This window comes from Danio rerio, chromosome 13, assembly GCF_049306965.1.
Source record: "Danio rerio strain Tuebingen ecotype United States chromosome 13, GRCz12tu, whole genome shotgun sequence".
In the NCBI taxonomy this organism is placed as follows: Eukaryota; Metazoa; Chordata; class Actinopteri; order Cypriniformes; family Danionidae; genus Danio; species Danio rerio.
Genome location: NC_133188.1, coordinates 4,299,699 through 4,318,966, shown reverse-complemented (window position 1 = coordinate 4,318,966; position 19,268 = coordinate 4,299,699). Strand labels below are relative to the sequence as shown.

The following is a 19,268-nucleotide window of genomic DNA, read 5'->3' as shown; positions in this document are numbered from 1 at the left end:
TGCGTTCATACTTGTGAAGCTAATCCAGAAATAACTGAAACTGCAATTAATTGAAAGGCCGAGGGGGAAGGCTGCAAAACAAAGTACATTTCTATTGACTCCAATGTTAAAATGGACAACTTTACAGCAGAAAAAAGGGGGTTACAGTCTGGTACAAAAAATAATTTGGTGTATGTGGCTTATATTACCCTTCATGACAACTGTGAGAGGGGTACATTTTTTTTATAACTCATCTATTTCGTTTATATTAAGTCTTAAGCTATGTTCACACCAGACACAGCACACGTAAATAGACGCGTGAACATTTTGAGTTTACTTGCTTCATTCGGGCATCAAATTCATTTCACAATAGACACAGATTCATATAATTGGTGGGGCTTCTATCTGCCCTCTGACTTTAGCTTCATTGCTAAATGGCTGACATGAATTTTATTGAGAGTAGCTGTGCTTTATGTGCTTTAGGAAGGCTGAAAAACAGTGGAGATTAGCTCAGTGTTGTCCACTAGATCCTGATTTCAGAAGTGCACCCAGCTTTGTGAGTCTATCAACTCCTCCAGAAACTATACCTGGATAACGGAAGCTTTCAGCGGCGCTTCACACTGAGCTGAGCCCAGTTTGATGAATTGTTCTCTGGTGTCGGCAAGAGAACTTCCCCTTGGGACACCAACAACAGGTATTACGTCATAATCACACCCCTACAAGAGCAAGCTCCTGATTGGTTAATAAGGCGCAAAATGTCTGTTAAAGTTCAGATTTTCCAACTCGAGCGGTTCGTGCATCAAACACGAAAAACGATTCACTCGCGCTGCTTCATTCGTGCAAATTGTGCTATTCGCACAGCCTCATTCATGCCGCAGGATGTCTATTTGCATCTTAGCATTGAATTAACATGTAAATCACTCAGGCTTGATGCTTCATCCACGTCTGGTGTGAACATAGCATTAACAATTCTCCATAATTGAGGATGTGGCCTCACAGACACTACATCCATATTTTCAACAGTCTGTGAAAAAACACAGAAAAACAATGCTCACATTTGCAATATGCCAGCCTATGGTCTTAACTAAGTTAACTTAGTTGTTAAGTTAATACTCAGTTTTCAGTGGTGACAACCTAAAGGCCCTGGTATACTTCAAACAAGATTGAAAAATGAACTGAAATGTGACAATTTGGCTGAAACAAAGTTAATTTTGAGTCTGTTTCAGCAGTTTCAAACAGCTCGAAGCAAACTTTTGGCGGAGTTTGTTTTGACTCTCTTTAACACTTCGAGCTGCCATTGGTCCATAGCGATTATGCATTTGGTGAGCATGTTCTAGAACTCTGCCTTTTTGATGGGCGATTTATTTACATCTCGTATCTACGAAGGTCAGACAGGAAAACAACACCTGGTTAACTTAGCAACATGAAAACACAGGAGAACAGAGTAGCACAGATCGAGTGGTACAGATGTATCCGCACCTGTATAATCGCTATTGGAGAGCACTGCTGTATCTCATAAACTCCTAAAAACTCTTTGATTTGACGTCTGTCTGCTGCAAATAGAAAACCTAACCTAAATCGAAACCTAAAATTAATTACTGTAATAAAATACTTTAATTGTCAGGAATCCTTCAGATTCGTTCACTGCATCTGCACAGCCCCAATCACCAGAATACTAATCACCTTCACCTGTTGCTTATCACCCCACTCATATTACAAAAGCCTGGAACATTCACTCAATCACTGACTGATCTACTTGTTAGTAGCCAGATTAATTTCTCTTCAGTTTAATAGCATATACCTGTCACTGTATCCTGTCCCTAATAGATAAGGTAATTCCGTAACTTTTGTGTGAACCGTTCATACATCGCTGTCAATACTCTGTCAATTCATTTTAGGACAGTGTCATTAATATTAATAACACCTAATGACATTTTAAATTACACATTTTATTTTTACGACTATAGTTGAGGTTAAAAAAAAAATATATATATATATATATATAAAGGATGCTGTTATAATATTCATGCAATTATAATAGCCTCATGACAATCATGTTTATGACAGAGTTATGACAAATTTATTGGTAATGTGAAGTTGTCATGACAAAGACATCTCAAACAGTGTTACATTTGCATTTAAATGACAACTGAATGAATGACACTGAACGACAGATGTCATAAACATGCACGAAATCTCCTTCATATTAAAGTGTCATTCAGTATCATGATTATGAATAAGTCATGAACACCTCCTTCAAGTAAAGTGTCTTTTATCAGTAGTAAAAAACATAATTTTTACATTTATTTACAGCTACAATATATAATCACTCAGCACATCGCTCACGCTGAACTGGTCTATATTTAGCCCACTTTCTCACCTTGCCAAGGTCTCAACCGCCTGCCTGTAAACCTGCGGCCAGACACTGATGACAAACAGCACGCAGGGTTTAATTAACAGGTACATTTGTTCAGATGCCCAAACAGCGGGGTTCCAGAGCTAGAGCAGAACAACCTGCATAATTTGTTTTAGATGCCCAGAGCACAGCACTACAAAAAGTGCTCACGTCAGACCTCTGGCTCCGAGAGTAACTCAGCGTTTGACCTGTTAGGAAGGCCAGGATGAGCTTTATGACACACACACACACACACACACACACACACACACACACACACACACACAAACACACAAACACACACACACACACACACACACACACACACACACACACACACACACACACACACACACACACACACACACACACACAAACATACACAAACACAGTAAAAAAAAATGGCCATGATTTCCAAAAAATGTCAGGCCCCTCTTTACTGACTCTGCACTTACCTCCGCTTTACATTTGGAAAGAATTAGATATGGCATCCCGGTAAACTATGCATAATTTGATAAAATTTGTGAACCAGTCTTTTTTTTTTTTGAAGATTTGTAAGTTTCCTTTTTCTTTACATCCATTTCTGTGTTCTTTGTAGGTCATATACAGTTAAAGTCAGAATTATTAGCCACTCTGAATTCTTAGCCCCCTGTTTGTTTCCCTAATTTCTGTTTAACGCAGAGCAGATTTTTTTTAACACATTTCTAAACATAATAGTTTTAATAACTCATCTCTATTAATTAATTTATTTTATCTTTGCCATGATGACAGCACATAATATTTGACTAGATATTTTTCAGGACACTTCTATACAGCTTAAAGTGACATTTAGAGGCTTAACTAGGTTAATTAGGTTAACTAGGCAGGTTAGGGTAATTAGGCAAGTTATTGTATAATGATGGTTTGTTCTGTAGACTATCGAAAACCAATATAGCTTAAAGGGGCTAATAATTTTGTCCCTAAAATAGTTTTTAAAAAATTAAAAACTGCTTTAATTCTAGCTGAAATAAAACAAATAAGACTTTTTCCAGAAAAAAAAAACATTATCAAACATACTGTGAAAATTTCCTTGCTCTGTTAAAGGGGGGCTAATAATTCTGACCTCAACTGTATGTCTTGTATGTCACCATTTTCCCTGGTTTCATGCTTTATTTAATGCTTTATTATGGGTTTGTCTGTCTGTTCTTTGTTTTTCTATGACTGCAAAAAATATTTTAAAAATGGCCAAAAAATAAAAAGTGCAACCTGGGTAACAGTTACGGTAACACATACGGTAAATAACTGTAAATTGATTTTACCAGAATTTCTTGCATGACAACACACACTGTAAAAAAATGGCTATGATTTTAACAGCAAACATGCGACAGTAAAAACCTGTAATCTGATTAACAGTAAGTTTCCTTAACATATATGGCAAATAACTGTTATCAGTTACTGTATAGACATTAGTGTTTTATGTTACATCTAATTTTAATATATAGGATTTATTGCATTACTTTAATTTTATGTATTTGCATTTCTTTAATCTTAATCTTGTCTGAATGACACTGAACACCTTCTGTGTATTAGTATTTTTTTCTGCTTGTGGGAAAGTTCTGATGAAAGGTTGTGGGAAAGTTGTGATGATTATTTGGTTCACCATATTTTATTTAATTTATCATCTCCATATAATTATGGTTGTGTTTTTGTCTGTGTAACAAAGATATCATGTTTATATGTTGCAACTTCAAAACACTGGTGCATAACACTATAAATAAATGAAATACGGTAGTTTACTGTAACATTTTTACATTTGTTTTAAGGTTACTACCATATTTTTAACAGTAAAATTCCACAAATGCTATTTTTTTACTGTAAATTAAAAAATGTAAAAGTTTAGCTAGTGCACCTTTATGACAGTACTATTACGATCAGATGTTCAAGTTACAAAAATTAATAAATGTTTAACATGTAATCTGTTAAACGTAACTATAAAACTAAAGTCGGTCCGAATGAAGCACAGAAAAACAGATGATTATGAGATTTGTATCAAACAATGATCATTTTATTATCATCTAAAACAAACCCTGCCAAATCATTTAACTATTTTTATTATTATAAGGCTGAGATCACATACCATGTCATGGCCAAGAACTGCAAAATGCAGAAGATGATCGCCAGACCCTTTTTGTTCCACTGCAGAACAACAAAAATTACAAATATTGTTTTGCATTGTGAATATCAGAAAATGAATATTATAAATAAAGCTTGTATAGATAACTTACCCAAAACACAGCACATAACGTCAACACGAGGAAAAGCTGAAGAAAAAGCACACACAGGTTATAAAGCTGTGATTAATTTCTTATTAAAGCACAGCTAAACATTGTTCATGGATGTATCTGCTTGCGTTACATGTGGAAACAGTGACCCTGTTAACAGCTGGTGGGGTAAACATTAGAGGATTAATCCAGATTTTAGTAAAATGAGTCAGTACTCATTATTAGCAACAAAGGTAATCCAGAGCAATTAAATAGCTCTATTTTTAAGCACAGCATATTTTTTTATAAATAACATCTCAGGAAAAAAAATCAATAATCAAACATTTTCTTCTTCTTTTTTTTTTTTTTTTTTACAGAAAAATAATTTCTATAAGAATAATCTCATACAGTTTTAGTCTGATGTTTATTTTGGTACATTTGAATGATTTTTGAAGAAACATACGGGAGTAATGATGCTAAAAATCTGCTTTACAGCAGTGGGAAAAATAGGATTTTAAAGTACATAAAAATATATACAACCCCAAATCAGAAAAAGAGCCAAGAAAAGTCGACAGTGCTTCTGGACACTGTTAACATAGGGCTTCCTTTTGAAAAAGTAGCGTTTTCACTGGCATATGTGCACATAACTCTGTATTGTGGTACTTGACAAAGGTTTGCCAAAGTAGTCCTAAACCCATCTAGTGATCTCGCTTATATATTAATGAGGATGCTTGATGCAGTGCCACCTAGTGGATCGGATCTATCATGTTTGATCAGCTTGGTCTTGCGACCTTATCCTTTATGCACTGAAATTCCTCCAGATTCCTTGAATTTTGTAATAATGTTATGCACTGTTGAAGGTGAAATATCCAAATGGTTTCCTATCTTTCTTAGAGGAACATTGTTTCGAAACATTTCAATAATTGTCTCACATATTTGTTGGGAAACTGGCGATACTCAGCCCATCTTTGCTCCTAAAGGACTAGACCTTCCTTGGATGCTGCTTTCATACAAAATTATAATTACAATCACCTGTTGACATCACCTGATTCAAATCACATCATTATTTAACCATTTTATCTGATTACTAGCTCTAAACTGTTCATGTCCAAACTTTTTTGCAATGTGTTGCAGGTCTGAATGACAGGAAATGATGTATTACATATGCAATGAAATTGACCAGACAAAACATGTAATATTTTGTGTTCATATCATCTGCAATAAAACACAAGTCAAAGTCAAATTGGAAATCACTGCTTTTTTATTTGCATTTTCCATACTTCTGATTTGGGGTTGTAGCATATTATCAGATAGTAATATTTTCACAATTATTTATATATATATATTTATATATATAATTATTTATATATATATTATATATATATATAATTATATAATTCAACTGTATTAAACTATTTAAAAATAACTGAAACCTTGGTGCGAATAAGACACTTTCAACAAAAAAAATCTTTCCAATCACCAAATTGTGTAACAGTACTGTAAGTAAATACTGCACACAAATAAAAATATATAAGTATTTTTAAAAGATTTCTTATAGTAAGTTTATTATAATTTTGGTTGTATGTGGCAAATTTGGCATTTAGAAATCATATCATAGTTTGCTTAGAAATTTGCTTTATATTGTGCAGACCAAAATAGAATTATAAGATATAGTGACACAAAGACTGGCCATGACTTTCCTGGATTACAGCAGCAGATCTCTTAATGCCTCGTGGTCCCCTTAAGACCATCCAGATTTCTGACTGCAAAAAGGCCAAAGCAATCCATTTACCTTGCCTAGGCTGCCATTATGCCCAAGACAAGCATAAATTCCTCCACAGCGCTGTCACAGATTTATTGCAAGTTATTGAAAAGGCTTGATTGCAGTTGTTAAAGCCTAACCAGTTATAAGGAATTAGGCAAGACACTGTATAACAGTGGTTTGTTCTGTAAACAATTGGGAAAAATAGCTTAAGGGGGCTAATAGTATTGACATTAAAATGGTTTTAAAAAATTAAAAACTGCTTTTATTCTAGCCGAAATAAAACAAATAAGACTTTTTCCAGAAGAAAAAATATTATAGGATATTTATATATATATATATATATATATATATATATATATATATATATATATATATATATATATATATATATATATATATATATATATATATTTAAACATATAAGACCATCCAATAATGGTGAGTCAACTATTCTGCTGTGAGGTTAAATTTGCCTTTTCAAAATGTCTTTTCTCATCAGTGTGGTGTGCTAGATGCTCTTATTATGATCTTACCAGCACCATAATGGTGGCTATAAGCCTAGTGGGCTCAAACATACGCTTCAGCTGTTTAACTGGACCCATCAGGAAACAGGTGCTGTGAAGAACAGGGACAAACAATGAGACCAATTTACAAACCACATCTATCCATTACATCTGGTAATGCTAAAGGTGGTGCAGAAGTAACAAAAGCTAAATAGCTTGCTGACAATTTCCTAAACATTTATGGATTATTATTTATAAAATTAGAAAAGCAATGTTTATTTCATTAGTATCTTCGCTCTTTTTGTATTTATCTGTGCTTGTAATTATACTATTATGCAGAATAATCACAATTAGCCAAATATTATGAATTCTTTTTCTTGTGAAATTGTATTTATCTCAAAATATATGGCAGAAAAACCAAATATCACAATATAAATGTTTCCAGTATCATGTTATGCTACCCCAATCCTCCTTTTGTTGGTTGCACTTGCAAAAAACACCATCCAATTGATTTTCATTTCAGAGACTGACACAAAAGACACTAATTAGCATAATTCCCGAATCTATATAAGCTTTTATTATTATTAATTTACGCTGTGAGACATCAGCAAAATCGTCTGGAATCATAGTGACTGAGCCTGAGAGTAGATGGTCTGTGTGCAGGTCTCAGGGGGCTGAACCCATCTCCCCTGCATTACTCAAGCAACCGTAAACACTTATTAGATCACAGAAACACTAATGCATTATCCAGCCATGATGTCATCCACTTTCCTACAAGAGCAGAAATTTAGGGCCACTGACATTTAAAAATAAAACATCTAACATGCTCAGGTGACTGGAAATAAGAGACTAAATCTGCTTTCTTTCTTTCTTTCTTTCTTTTTGTCTGTCTGTCTCAGTCTGTCTGTCTGTCTGTCTATCTATCTATCTGCCTATCCATCCTTCCATCCATCAATCTATCTAACTGCATGTCTGTTAGCCTGTCTGTCTGTTTATCTATCCATCCATCCATCCATCTAAATGAAAAAGAAAATTGTAAAATCATTAATAAATACCTGGGCTTACTCACATTTACAAGTGGCTACTTTAGTAAATCGGCAATCTTTTTTTTTTCATCCATATTTTTCTAAAAACATAGGAACGTGATACATTTTGTCACTGAAAATCATGTCCTCTGGTTTGAGATTATATAGTATATTGATTTTAAATCCGGCTAATCCACAGAATACTGCAAATAGTTGACGGACCTGATTCAAGATTGTGTGATTAAATACCAAGAAGTGTAGTTTTTAATATTTTGTCTCAATTTATTATTACTATTATTATTACTATTATTATTATTATTATTATTATTATTATTTAAAATACTTTACTTTTTTAAAACCACTAAAAAAAGGTTAAGTTTCATTGTCCATTAGTGTGACACCACTATTCATTGAAAATACCAATTAAGTCCAACAAGTCACAGAATAAAATACATTTTATTCATAATCTATAGTAATCTAATAGCCCAATATACACTGTAAAACATGTTGGGTTCCACACAGATGATTTGTGTTGGGAAAACATGAATGAATTAACTTAATAGTTTTTACAATTTTAAGTGGATTGAACATAAAACAATTAAGCAGATCCCAAAAAAAATATTGTGTTGATTCGGAGTTAACAGTTTTACACACAGCTATTTAGTTTTGTATCTTGTTTTACCTTGATAATAAAATTTAAAAACTTCATGATGTGTTTACTTTTGTTATGCGATTAATATTTACATTTGTTTGATGATCTGAAACATTAAAGTGAAAAACATGCAAAAAAAAAAAGGGGGGTCAAACACTTTTTCACACCACTGTATAATTGAATTTAGTTTAACAGGTCTTCTGAATACAGAGTACAAACAAGAATCAAAGAGTGAAATTCAATACCTTTAAAGAGATTTTTTTAAAACTCTTTCCATTAAGACCTCATTGCCACTTTAGGTTTGCCCGGTAACATTGATGACACTATTACTATTACACGATTACTAACAGTATTAGCATAAATACTGATTGTAAGGAACAATGAGTGAATTCAGGCAAACTTTAGCATACAACTATACATTGAATAATCAAAAATTATACAAAATTTTATACCTTGTAAAATAGCACGCAAGACTTTTGAATAACTTTTAAGGGCATTACATTTTTTAAATTGATTTATCAACTTTTAATACCGTTAAAGACCATGCAGACACAGTGGAACATAAATGCAGAGCTGAAAATAAACGCCATGCATCCTCTCTTGAGTCTCGGTCACGGCCTTTAAACGTGGTTTCCTGATCCTGCTGGCAGAATTTTGTGAACCTGCTACCAGAGCCAGTGTTGTGTGTACTTATGGCAGGTAACCCAGACAGCATGACCCTTCGCTCTAAAGACTTGACCTCTGTGGCTCTGTCAAGACAAGTCTGCGAATGAAGACTGAGTCTGGTTACTAATCAAACCTGATCAAATCTTTTAATGAAGCCCAGTTTAATCATTTGTCACAGGGTTAAAACTTTCAAAGTCTGCAGAGGTGCAGTCTGGGAAAAAGCCAGGAAACTTCTTCTGGGTCATTTCTTTTTTTTCATTCCACAGCCCTGGTTACTAATTATGTCTCTTTCTTGTTCCTACATCATGATTGGAAACAGCTGACCGCAAATGTTCTGTTTAATATAAATGTCATGCTTTTCTAGAGTTTTATCTACACTGAAAAATAAGGTTCATTGCAAATAATTTATATTTTAAATTGAAATTTGTTTCAAATTCAGACTAAATTGAATTTGTTTAAATTCAGCCCTTATCAATAGTTTACAACCACTTACCTTGAAAAAAATGAGCAAATCCAATTAATCATTTTTTTAGTGGACACAACTTTACAGTACCTGACAAAGTTCTTTTGCCTATCCAAGTTTTAGGAACAACAAATAATAAATTGACTTCTAGTTGATCATTTGGTATCAGAAGTGGCTTATGTGAAAGGCAAAGGCCTCTAGATTACGCTTATTTTACCAAAATTAAATATGATCATGACTTGATGTTTAATGATTTCATTAGGACAGTAAGGTCTGACTTTGCTTAGACAAAAGTCTTGTTACTTAACAGAAATAATGTCCAGTATAGAATATAAAGTCATGCTGCAGTAGAGACAGAATGAATATTGTGTCTGACTCCATCATGAGCTTGGAGGACTGCATCCATACATCTCTGACATGACTCAAATCACTGATTAATAAAGTCATCTGGAATGGCAAAGAAAGCGTTCTTGCAGGACTCCCAGAGCTCATCAAGATTTGTATTCATCTTCAATGCCTCCTCCATCTTACCCCAGACATGCTCAATAATGTTCATGTCTAGGGACTGGGCTGGCCAATCCTGGAGCACCTTGACCTTCTTCGCTTTCAGGAACTTTGATTCGGAGGCTGAAGTATGAGGAGGAGCGCTATCCTGCTGGAGAATTTGCCCTCTCCTGTGGTTTGTAATGTAATGGGCAGCACAAATGTCTTGATACCTCAGGCTGTTGATGTTACCATCCACTCTGCAGATCTCTCGTACACCACCATACTTAATGTAACCCCAAACAATGATTTTTTTCTTCACCAAACTTGACTGATTTCTGTCAGAATCTTGGGTCCATGCTGGTTCCAGTAGGTCTTCCGCAGTATTTGTGATGATTGGGATGCAGTTCAACAGATGATTCATCTGAATAATCGACCTTCAGCCACTTTTCCAAATGATCAACTAGAAGTCAGTTTATTTGTTGCTCTTATAACTGGGATCGACAAAAAGACTTTTGTCAGATAGAGTATATATCCAGAAATGTTCTAGTTATATTTCCCATACCACCCCACCCCCTCCCACCCCAAAAAAAAGGCAAAAGGAGAAAATAAAAAATTAATAAATTATATTTATATAAAACACAGTCCACCAATTTAGGTCAACTGTCAAATTCCCAAACTTTTTCCTGACTTTTTCACTGAACAAAATTAATTTTGAAAAAATAAACAAATTAAAATCTGTATTTCCATAACCTATAATGAACAGAAAAACAGGCAGCTGTTGTGTTTTAAAGTCCCTTTAGAATTTTGTAATTCTGCAAATTTGCTAAACATTTAACACAAAATTTGTAGGACATTTTTGGAGGACAATTTTTTTTTTATTGATGCAAATTTCCTGCACATTTTGCAATTTTGTGATTCATGATTTTTTTTCCTCCCATTTATTTATGCTTCTGAATTGCATTATGGTCTCTTGATATTTTATCCAACAATTTCTGATGTTGAATAAGTGACTTTTAAGTGACATTATTAATATTTTAAAGTGATATATTGTCTGGGTTGGTCTTAAAAATCCTGTATAATTTTGTGTATATTTCACAGCAAAACCACACAAGAAACGCTTTCAAAAGATTCTACATCAAATGCTTAAAAACTAGGCCATGCAGAGAATCGTCAATCACCCATTTACAACATCAAACTGGTGAGAACTGGAGAGACTTGTTTTCAGTCTTTTGGGAACAGAACATCTTGCTACATGACAACCCAACAACATTGTAAAAAGAGGAGAACAAACATCTAAGTCTACACAAGGAGACAATGCATGTCGAAGAGAGCCAACAAACACTTCTGAAGGGTACAAGTACAAGTGATTGACAACTTAAACTTGACAAAGAAAATATATTATCCTTAGAGTCGGTGGACTGACAAAGCACAGTTATGAAACCATATTAGGGCTGCACAATCATTTCAGCATTGATATCGCAATATGCCCATCCGCATTACTCACATCACAGGATCTGCAATGTTGAGTAATGAATATAGTTGACCAGGAGATACAAACACAAGGGGATTGTAAAGTTATTAAGGAGTTTAACTATAACAGAGTTAAAGTTTTTCATTTGCATTTGTTTTTAAGGCCTGACAGCATTCAAAAGTCTTCAGACACAAGACATTTTACCATTTGTAACTTTAATAAAGAATAATGTTAGTGAATTATTTATACAGTAAATACATTTGCAGTGTTATTTCAGATTTGATTATTCAAATTCTAAACCTGAATACAATTTGACTGCACCGTAAAACTCTAAAACACTGTTTATTTCACATTAATCTTTGCTTTTAATTAGTTTTTTGGCATAAATTAATATATTCTTTTTAACTAGCAGTTTTCAAGTCATCTAGTATCATTGTTATTTATACAAAACAATTTCACCAGATAATATATAGTACTACACTAATATATATATATATATATATATATATATATATATATATATATATATATATATATATATATATATATATATATATATATATATATATTATATACACACATATTATATATAAATATATAATATACACACCTTATACACACAGCATATATATATATATATATATATATATATATATATATATATATATATATATATATATAGCAAAATTGTCGCTAAAAAAAAAATCTTAATGTCAGATTTTTTCAATATTGTGCAGCCCTAAATCATATCCTCTCTTCATGCAATCATGCCTTTTTAAGGTTCATTTTAGTGCACATGTGGGCTGTTTTGGGTCGGTGGTAATGACTTTTGATGTATTTCATCACAGAACAAAAATCTAATTCAAAAAAGAAAGTAAAAACAGAATTCACAAAACAGGGAAGTTCCTATAACCAGTCTGGTTAATGGAATCATTAAAAGATTATGCAAAAGTCACTTGGCATGGGATGATAACTGGTTTCAAGGTTTACCGCGGTTTGGAAAAGTCAAGGTTTTAAAATTTTTAAGGGTTTTTTAAGTGTTTTGTAAAATGTTTTTGTAAAGAAATCTGTGATTGTGAAACTATTTAAAAGAGCAGAAGTCTATGATTTATTTGCACTACTTAGCCTGACATGTTTACTATTCCAAAATACTATAAATGTTTCATAAAATGAAATGTATTTTGTTTAATGGTGAAAAACTTTTTATTTTTACCCAAACATTTAAAAAGAACATATAAGTCACTTTCCATAACAGAACAGATACAAATATTTAGTGATAAAATAAAATAAACCCCAGGATGTCAGCCAGTCTAAATATCAACATTTTTATTACTTTTTAAAATGACTTCTTATCGAACGAGGTTTGAAGTGTTTTGTTATACAAAGATTTAAGACCTCGCTAAGCAGTTTAGAAAATGACTACATAAATGCTAATAATAACACTAGCATCACAGGTTTAATTATGAATGAACAATAATAATTTTGGGGTATTTTTATTTCAGGGAAGAAAAAAAATTACAATAATACACTGAAAATAATTCATTAGATTTTTTTTAAGGTAAGTGGCTGCAAAAATGTATATGGGCTGAGTTTAAACAAACTAAATATAATTTGTTTGTTTTTTATTCAGCCCATATAAATAGTTTGCAACCACTTATACTTACTTTTTTTATTCAACCTTTATTTTTATTTCAGTAAGAAAAAATACATAAATGCAGGACACTGCTTTTTACAATATATGGCAACCATTCCTTGATCACCTGCACAGACATAATGTTGATTCTGACCAAAAGTGTAGCACTTAATATGTCAACTGCCCCCCAATAAGTGCCTTTTGTATGCCCCGATTGTTTTTCCTCTTTTATTACTATTAGTTTCTTTGTATTACTATTTTTATTCAATGTATTTTGTTATTTTATTGATGTTGTCTTGTTGGTGTGTACTGTAAAATGTAAAAAATCCCAAATGTAGAGACCTTATTGCATGCATGCCTTATACACACAGCATATACTTACCTTGAAAGTGCTGCAATGTTTCCGAGGGTGTAGAATACGGCAAAAAGTTTAATTCCAGCTTTAGGCAGGAAGAGGAGTGCAGTTCCCTGTTTCAGAGGAAAGCAATGTACATTTTCAGTCAGTTTTTAATCAACTTAAAGTCTGCTATGAAATAAAATCATTCTGATTCACTCACTCTCAATTTCAGAGCTTGAATATGTAAACATTTAACAGTTCTGCCACCTAGTGGTGTTACAAAGCTTTTGCATAGAGAACAAGGAGAATAGACTGTCCTACAGTTGAACACAATTTAAGATATTTTAAAAACAGCTTAAAACCGGTAACCATTGATTTCCATAATATTTGTTTTCCTACTATGGAAGTCAATGAATTTCAGCTTTCTTCAAAATATCTGCAACTGTGTTCAACATATGAAAGAAACTCATGAAGGTTTGAAACAAGTAAAGAGTGAGCAAATGAGAAAATGTTCATTTTTGAGTTCATTCCAAACACTTAAAACTGTATGGACATTGACCTATTTGACTAAAAACCATACACATAAGTGACATGCTGAATGATTCTTCAGGTTACATTAACAATAAGTTATTCTACATATTTGCAATGACATTTTGAAGCTTTAAAGAATTAAAAAAGGCACTCTAGCCTCACAAAAATCTCTTTGGTACATTTTAAAGCAGTCTGCATGTGTAGTTTGGGGTTGGTGAAGTCTTATCGCAAGTGTGTTATCACTCTGTGGCCAAACCACACTCCAACTGAACACATTTGTTGAAGAAGGAAGAGGAAACGTGTGCCATTAAAGCACTAAGACGCTTAGTTCATCGATTTGTATTTACATTGTGTTGCATGATTGTTGTGTGTGTGTGTGAGAATCCATAAGGTGTCATTTAAATTATTTAAACTTCTCAAATATCATCTAAATAGTCAGGTAAATGATTATTTATTCTAACTTTCTGAACTTACTGAGGATGCTTATGTGGCAGTAATCTAAAATGTCTTGCATAAATACTCAGTTGTGTATGATTGTGATTTGAGGAAGGTTTTAGTTTCCCGTCATCCTTCAGACACGATTAATCATTTATTCATTTTCTTTTCGGTTTAGTCCCTTTATTAATAAGTGTAGCCACAGTGGAATGAACTGACAACTTATCCAGCATATGTTTTACGCAGTGGATGCCCTTACAACTGTAACCCAGTATTGGAAAACACCCATACACTCTCATTCACACACATACACTTTGGACAATTTACCTTACCCAATTCACTTATAGCGCATGCGTTTCAGCTGCAACCCATCACTGGGAAACATCCATACACACTCATTTAGCTTACATTTAGCTCATTTGGCCAATTTGGCTTCCTGGGAAAATACTTCCTGGGAAAATACATTCCTCAGTAAAGAGTCTTGGTGTCATCTTTGACTCTGAGCTAAAATTTGATCGGCAAATTAATGCGGTTGTCAAAAATAGTTTTTTCTATTTTAGATATATTGCCAAGGTAAAGCCTATCCTCTCTTTCAGTGATTTGGAGAAAGTTGTGCATGCTTTTATTTCTTCTCATCTGGACTATTGCAACGCATTGTATATGAGTGTGAGTCGAGCCTCTCTCTCGCGACTGCAGCTGGTCCAGAACGCAGCTGCCAGGCTTTTAACAGGCACAAAAAAACGAGAGCACATTACACCTGTACTTGTTTCCCTACACTGGCTGCCAATCCAGTTGAGAATTCAGTACAAAGTTCTGTTGTATGTTTTTAAATCCCTCCACGGCCTGGCCCCTGAGTATATCTCTGAGCTAATTATTATGCACCAACCTGTGAGATCTCTTCGCTCTATGGATCGCCTCTATTTGCAAGTTCCTAGATCACGCTTAAAATGTTGACGGGATAGAGCTTTCTCAGTAGCAGCTCCAAGACTCTGGCACGATCTCCCACTCTTTGTAAAAACAGCTCAAACTTTTGAGTCGTTTCAGAGGTCACTGAAAACACACTTATTTTCTTTAGCTTTTAATCATGTGATATGAGTTTATGTATTTTGGTTTTATGTATATTTTACATGCTTTTTTATTTGATTTTATGTACAGCACTTTGGTAATCCATTGTGATTTGTGAAAGTGCTATAGAAATAAAGTGAGTTGAGTTGAGTAGCTTACCCAATTCACCTGTACCACATGTCTTTGGACTGTGGGGGATGCCAACATGGGGAGAACATGCAAACTCCACACAGAAAAGCCAAATGACTCAGCCGGGGCTTGAACCAGGGATTTTCTTGCTGTAAGGCAATTGTGCTACCTACTGCACTCCCGTGCTGCCCCAGACACCATTGTAATCCACTGAATTATTACGAAGCTCAGTTATTGATAATGATTATTTTATGTTTTTGTACTCGTTTGTAGCTTGAAACTTCAGACAAACACCTGCTATCATTGTATAGAAACAATCACAATAATGATAATAAATTGTATTTGTAATGTGCTTTTTTTAAAACTCAAAGCGCTACAAAGGAACAACACAACAGTAAAGAGACATAAATAACAAAATGTTACAAATGCATAAATTGGCAGTGATGATCATAAATCTAAAAAAGGTGAGTCTTGAGAATCTTAAAAAAATCCGAAGAAACGGCATTCCTATAGGTAATAGGTACTGCATTCCATAATTTCGGCGCACAGTACGAAAACCCCTACCACCCATTGTGTTATGTCTGCAATGTGGCTGGAGCAAGGTAAGTCCTGAAGCAGAGCAAAGACAGCGAGCAGGAGTAGAAACAGACACAAGATCACAGATATAATCAGCAGCTAGCCCAAGGCATGTACTGCTTTGCAAGTTAAAATCAGAGTCTTAAAATCGATACGCGACTTAACAGGTAACCAATGAAGTAGCTGAGGAACAGGAGTAATGTGAAGGCATGAAGATGTGCGAGTCAGAACGTGTCCTGCAGGATTTTGAATATACTGCAACCTTCAGAGAGAATTTGCATGTAAACCCCCAAAAATGTGAATTGCAAAAATCAAGACGAGATGTGATAAAACATGCTTCTCAGCGTCTGGTCGTGACAGAAAGGGTCTAATGCATGCAATATTTAAGAGATGAAAGAAGGCTATTTTAGTTAATCATAATCATGATGGTGAGAAAGTTAATTTCATATTTGGTTGAACTGTTTCTAAACAAATTACTGTGGGTCTTGGAAATCAAAGGCATAGTTCCCTCAAAATAAAAAACTTTGTCATAATTTATTTCTGTCAAACACAAAAGTAGCTACTTTGAGGAAAACTGGAAACCTGTAACTATTGACTTGCATAGTAGTTGTTTATCCTACTATGGAAGTCAATAGTGTTGAGTTTTTTCATATCATCTTAATGTCCAACATTAATAAAACTCATAAGGGTAGACGAAGAGTAAATGCTGAGTTAATTGTCCCCTTTTGTGGTGAACTATCCCTTTAATTAGCCATCGTGCAAGTATGGCTGTTGACAGATTTTGGAAGAAAGTTAACTTACAAGAATTGAGCACAGGATTCCCGCTGCGAAACAAATGATGAACCACTTCAGCCGTGTGCTGAAACTGAGTGTCGAGCCATCCAGGACCTAAAGAGAATCACAGGATGTCACATGGTTCATAATTCCCCGAGAACAAAGACCAAGAGATCATGCTTTTAGCATGCTGACCACATCTGATTCAAACGCCACCGACTTATATGTGCAGAGACCCACAGGAAGAAAAACACAGAAAGGAAACGCACTGATGTTCTCGCTTTTTCACATAATAACCATGCATGAATCAAACTGTTGATCAATAGGAGTAGTTTACAGAAAGGTAAAACTAAATGAATTAATTTCTGCAACTCTGAGTTCTAAAAACTAAAGTTTTTTTAGAGTGTAATTAGCTTTTCATCCAAAAGGAAAACGTCATTGACAACATTAATGCATGTCAAGCATACATTAGCGCATTTAAAAAGACAAAACATCATGAGAGGGTCAACAACAGTGTTTAAGGGTCTTTTAAACCAGGGGTTCCCAAATTTTTCAGCCTGCAACCCCCAAAATAACAATGCCAGTGACTCACGACCCCCAATATCCTCTGAGGTGGTTATAAATAAAGAAACCTTGCACACACAACAATAGGCCCAAGTCTATTCTTTGTTTAATTTTTTTAATGTATGAGAGTGCTGTAAATGTGCCAGAAAGTTTAACCTGGTGCCACAAAATCAATCTGCTGCATCTGACGCTATTGCTGTCTTTAATATAATGTAATCACCCCAAGGGTCACAATCCAATAGAAAAAAAAATTGAAAGGCTGTAAGTATAAACTACTACTCTTATCTTCAATAGGTTATGGTTAAAATATAGATTTAAAAAAAATTATTTGATTTTTGGAAATCACCAAGCGACCCCACTTCACTGTCCTATGAACCCCACTTTGGGAACCACTGCTTTAAACAATATACAGACGTCATGACCTTACCTCACATAATCCTACTCCTCAGGAAGCATGTAAAGTTAGCAATGTTAACAAATATCATTATCACATAAACATTTGCAGAGAAATGTGTCACTTCCTAAAATAGAGCGACATAAAGTATTGAGGTAATATTGGTTTTATGTGTTAAGTTGATTAATAATATAATTTTAAACTTTAAACAAGTATTCTTAGCAAATCCTAAATGGGGAAATTATATTAGCAGAAAATGATTATCAAAGTACAGCATTGTTTACAGTCAAATAATTAGTGCTTATGTTGTATTTAAGTCATGCTTAGTGATTTTAGTCCTAATTTTCAAAGTACTATGGTAAACAATATAGTGAGCACATCACGAGTTGTCACTGAATGAATGTGCAATATAAAACCAACTTTACCTCAATCACTAAAGTTACTCTGTACTCTCTTTAGTCTAATAAAGCTTACCAAATGGTATGATTTGTGATAATGCTATGTCTGACATGTTGTTATTTTCGCTGTAAGTTACTGGTTGTGGTGTTAAACAATACCATCATGACAGCAACCACACCATCGTAATCTCAAAGGAACATTCATAAATTCCTGTCTTATTTTTAAAGCAATACATTCCAATTACATGGCATTACAATCTGAAATATTCGCTAAATAATACACTTGTAAGATCTAAAAGAAAGTTTTCAAATGGCAATACTGTCCATGACAGGACTGGGTTACTGTATGGAGGGGCCTCTCGCTTACAGAGGCAGGAAAACTGCAAATAAACACCCGTTTTCCTTATACCTGTGCTGTTAGTCCCATTTCTTCATTCTCCTCTCGACCACTTAATACTCTTCGCAACTTGTCCATCGTTGCTCGTCAGCTGAAATATTGATAAAGCGAAATTATCCGACACTTCCTCAAAGTCCACCACTGACACTCAAACCATACGTTACTTTTCCCCACCCTATTTCGCTAAGCCCCGCCTTTCATTTCATTTTTGACTAATACGATTGGGTGTACAAAAATGATTGACATTAAAACTGTCCAATCGTAAACAGATAAATGGCTAATTCTACCGTAAAGTCTAGATGGGATACAGCTGCATCATTTATGTGACACTGAACATTCAACAATAATTAATATTTTTAAATTACTATAAGGGTTAAGTTGATGGTAAGC

The 19,268-nt window shown here is 34.0% G+C and overlaps 1 protein-coding gene across 3 annotated transcripts in view; it reads right to left on the bottom strand.

Annotated features, from left to right (window-relative positions):
- The window catches only part of sft2d1 (SFT2 domain containing 1), a 36,388-nt gene extending 17,338 nt beyond the window's left edge, over positions 1–19,050 (bottom strand). For 2 of the 3 annotated variants that reach the window (XR_012388498.1, XR_012388499.1), the window contains exons 1-6: positions 18,891–19,050; positions 17,153–17,239; positions 13,661–13,746; positions 6,913–6,994; positions 4,639–4,674; positions 4,491–4,549 (exon numbers count right to left, since the gene is read on the bottom strand). Coding sequence is in view for 1 of the 3 variants with exons in the window: in NM_200372.1 (NP_956666.1) it covers positions 4,491–4,549; positions 4,639–4,674; positions 6,913–6,994; positions 13,661–13,746; positions 17,153–17,239; positions 18,891–18,956 (416 nt within the window). In the remaining 2 variants the exon portion in view is untranslated. 3 annotated transcript variants of the gene reach the window in all.
- Positions 19,051–19,268: the final 218 nt, after the last annotated feature.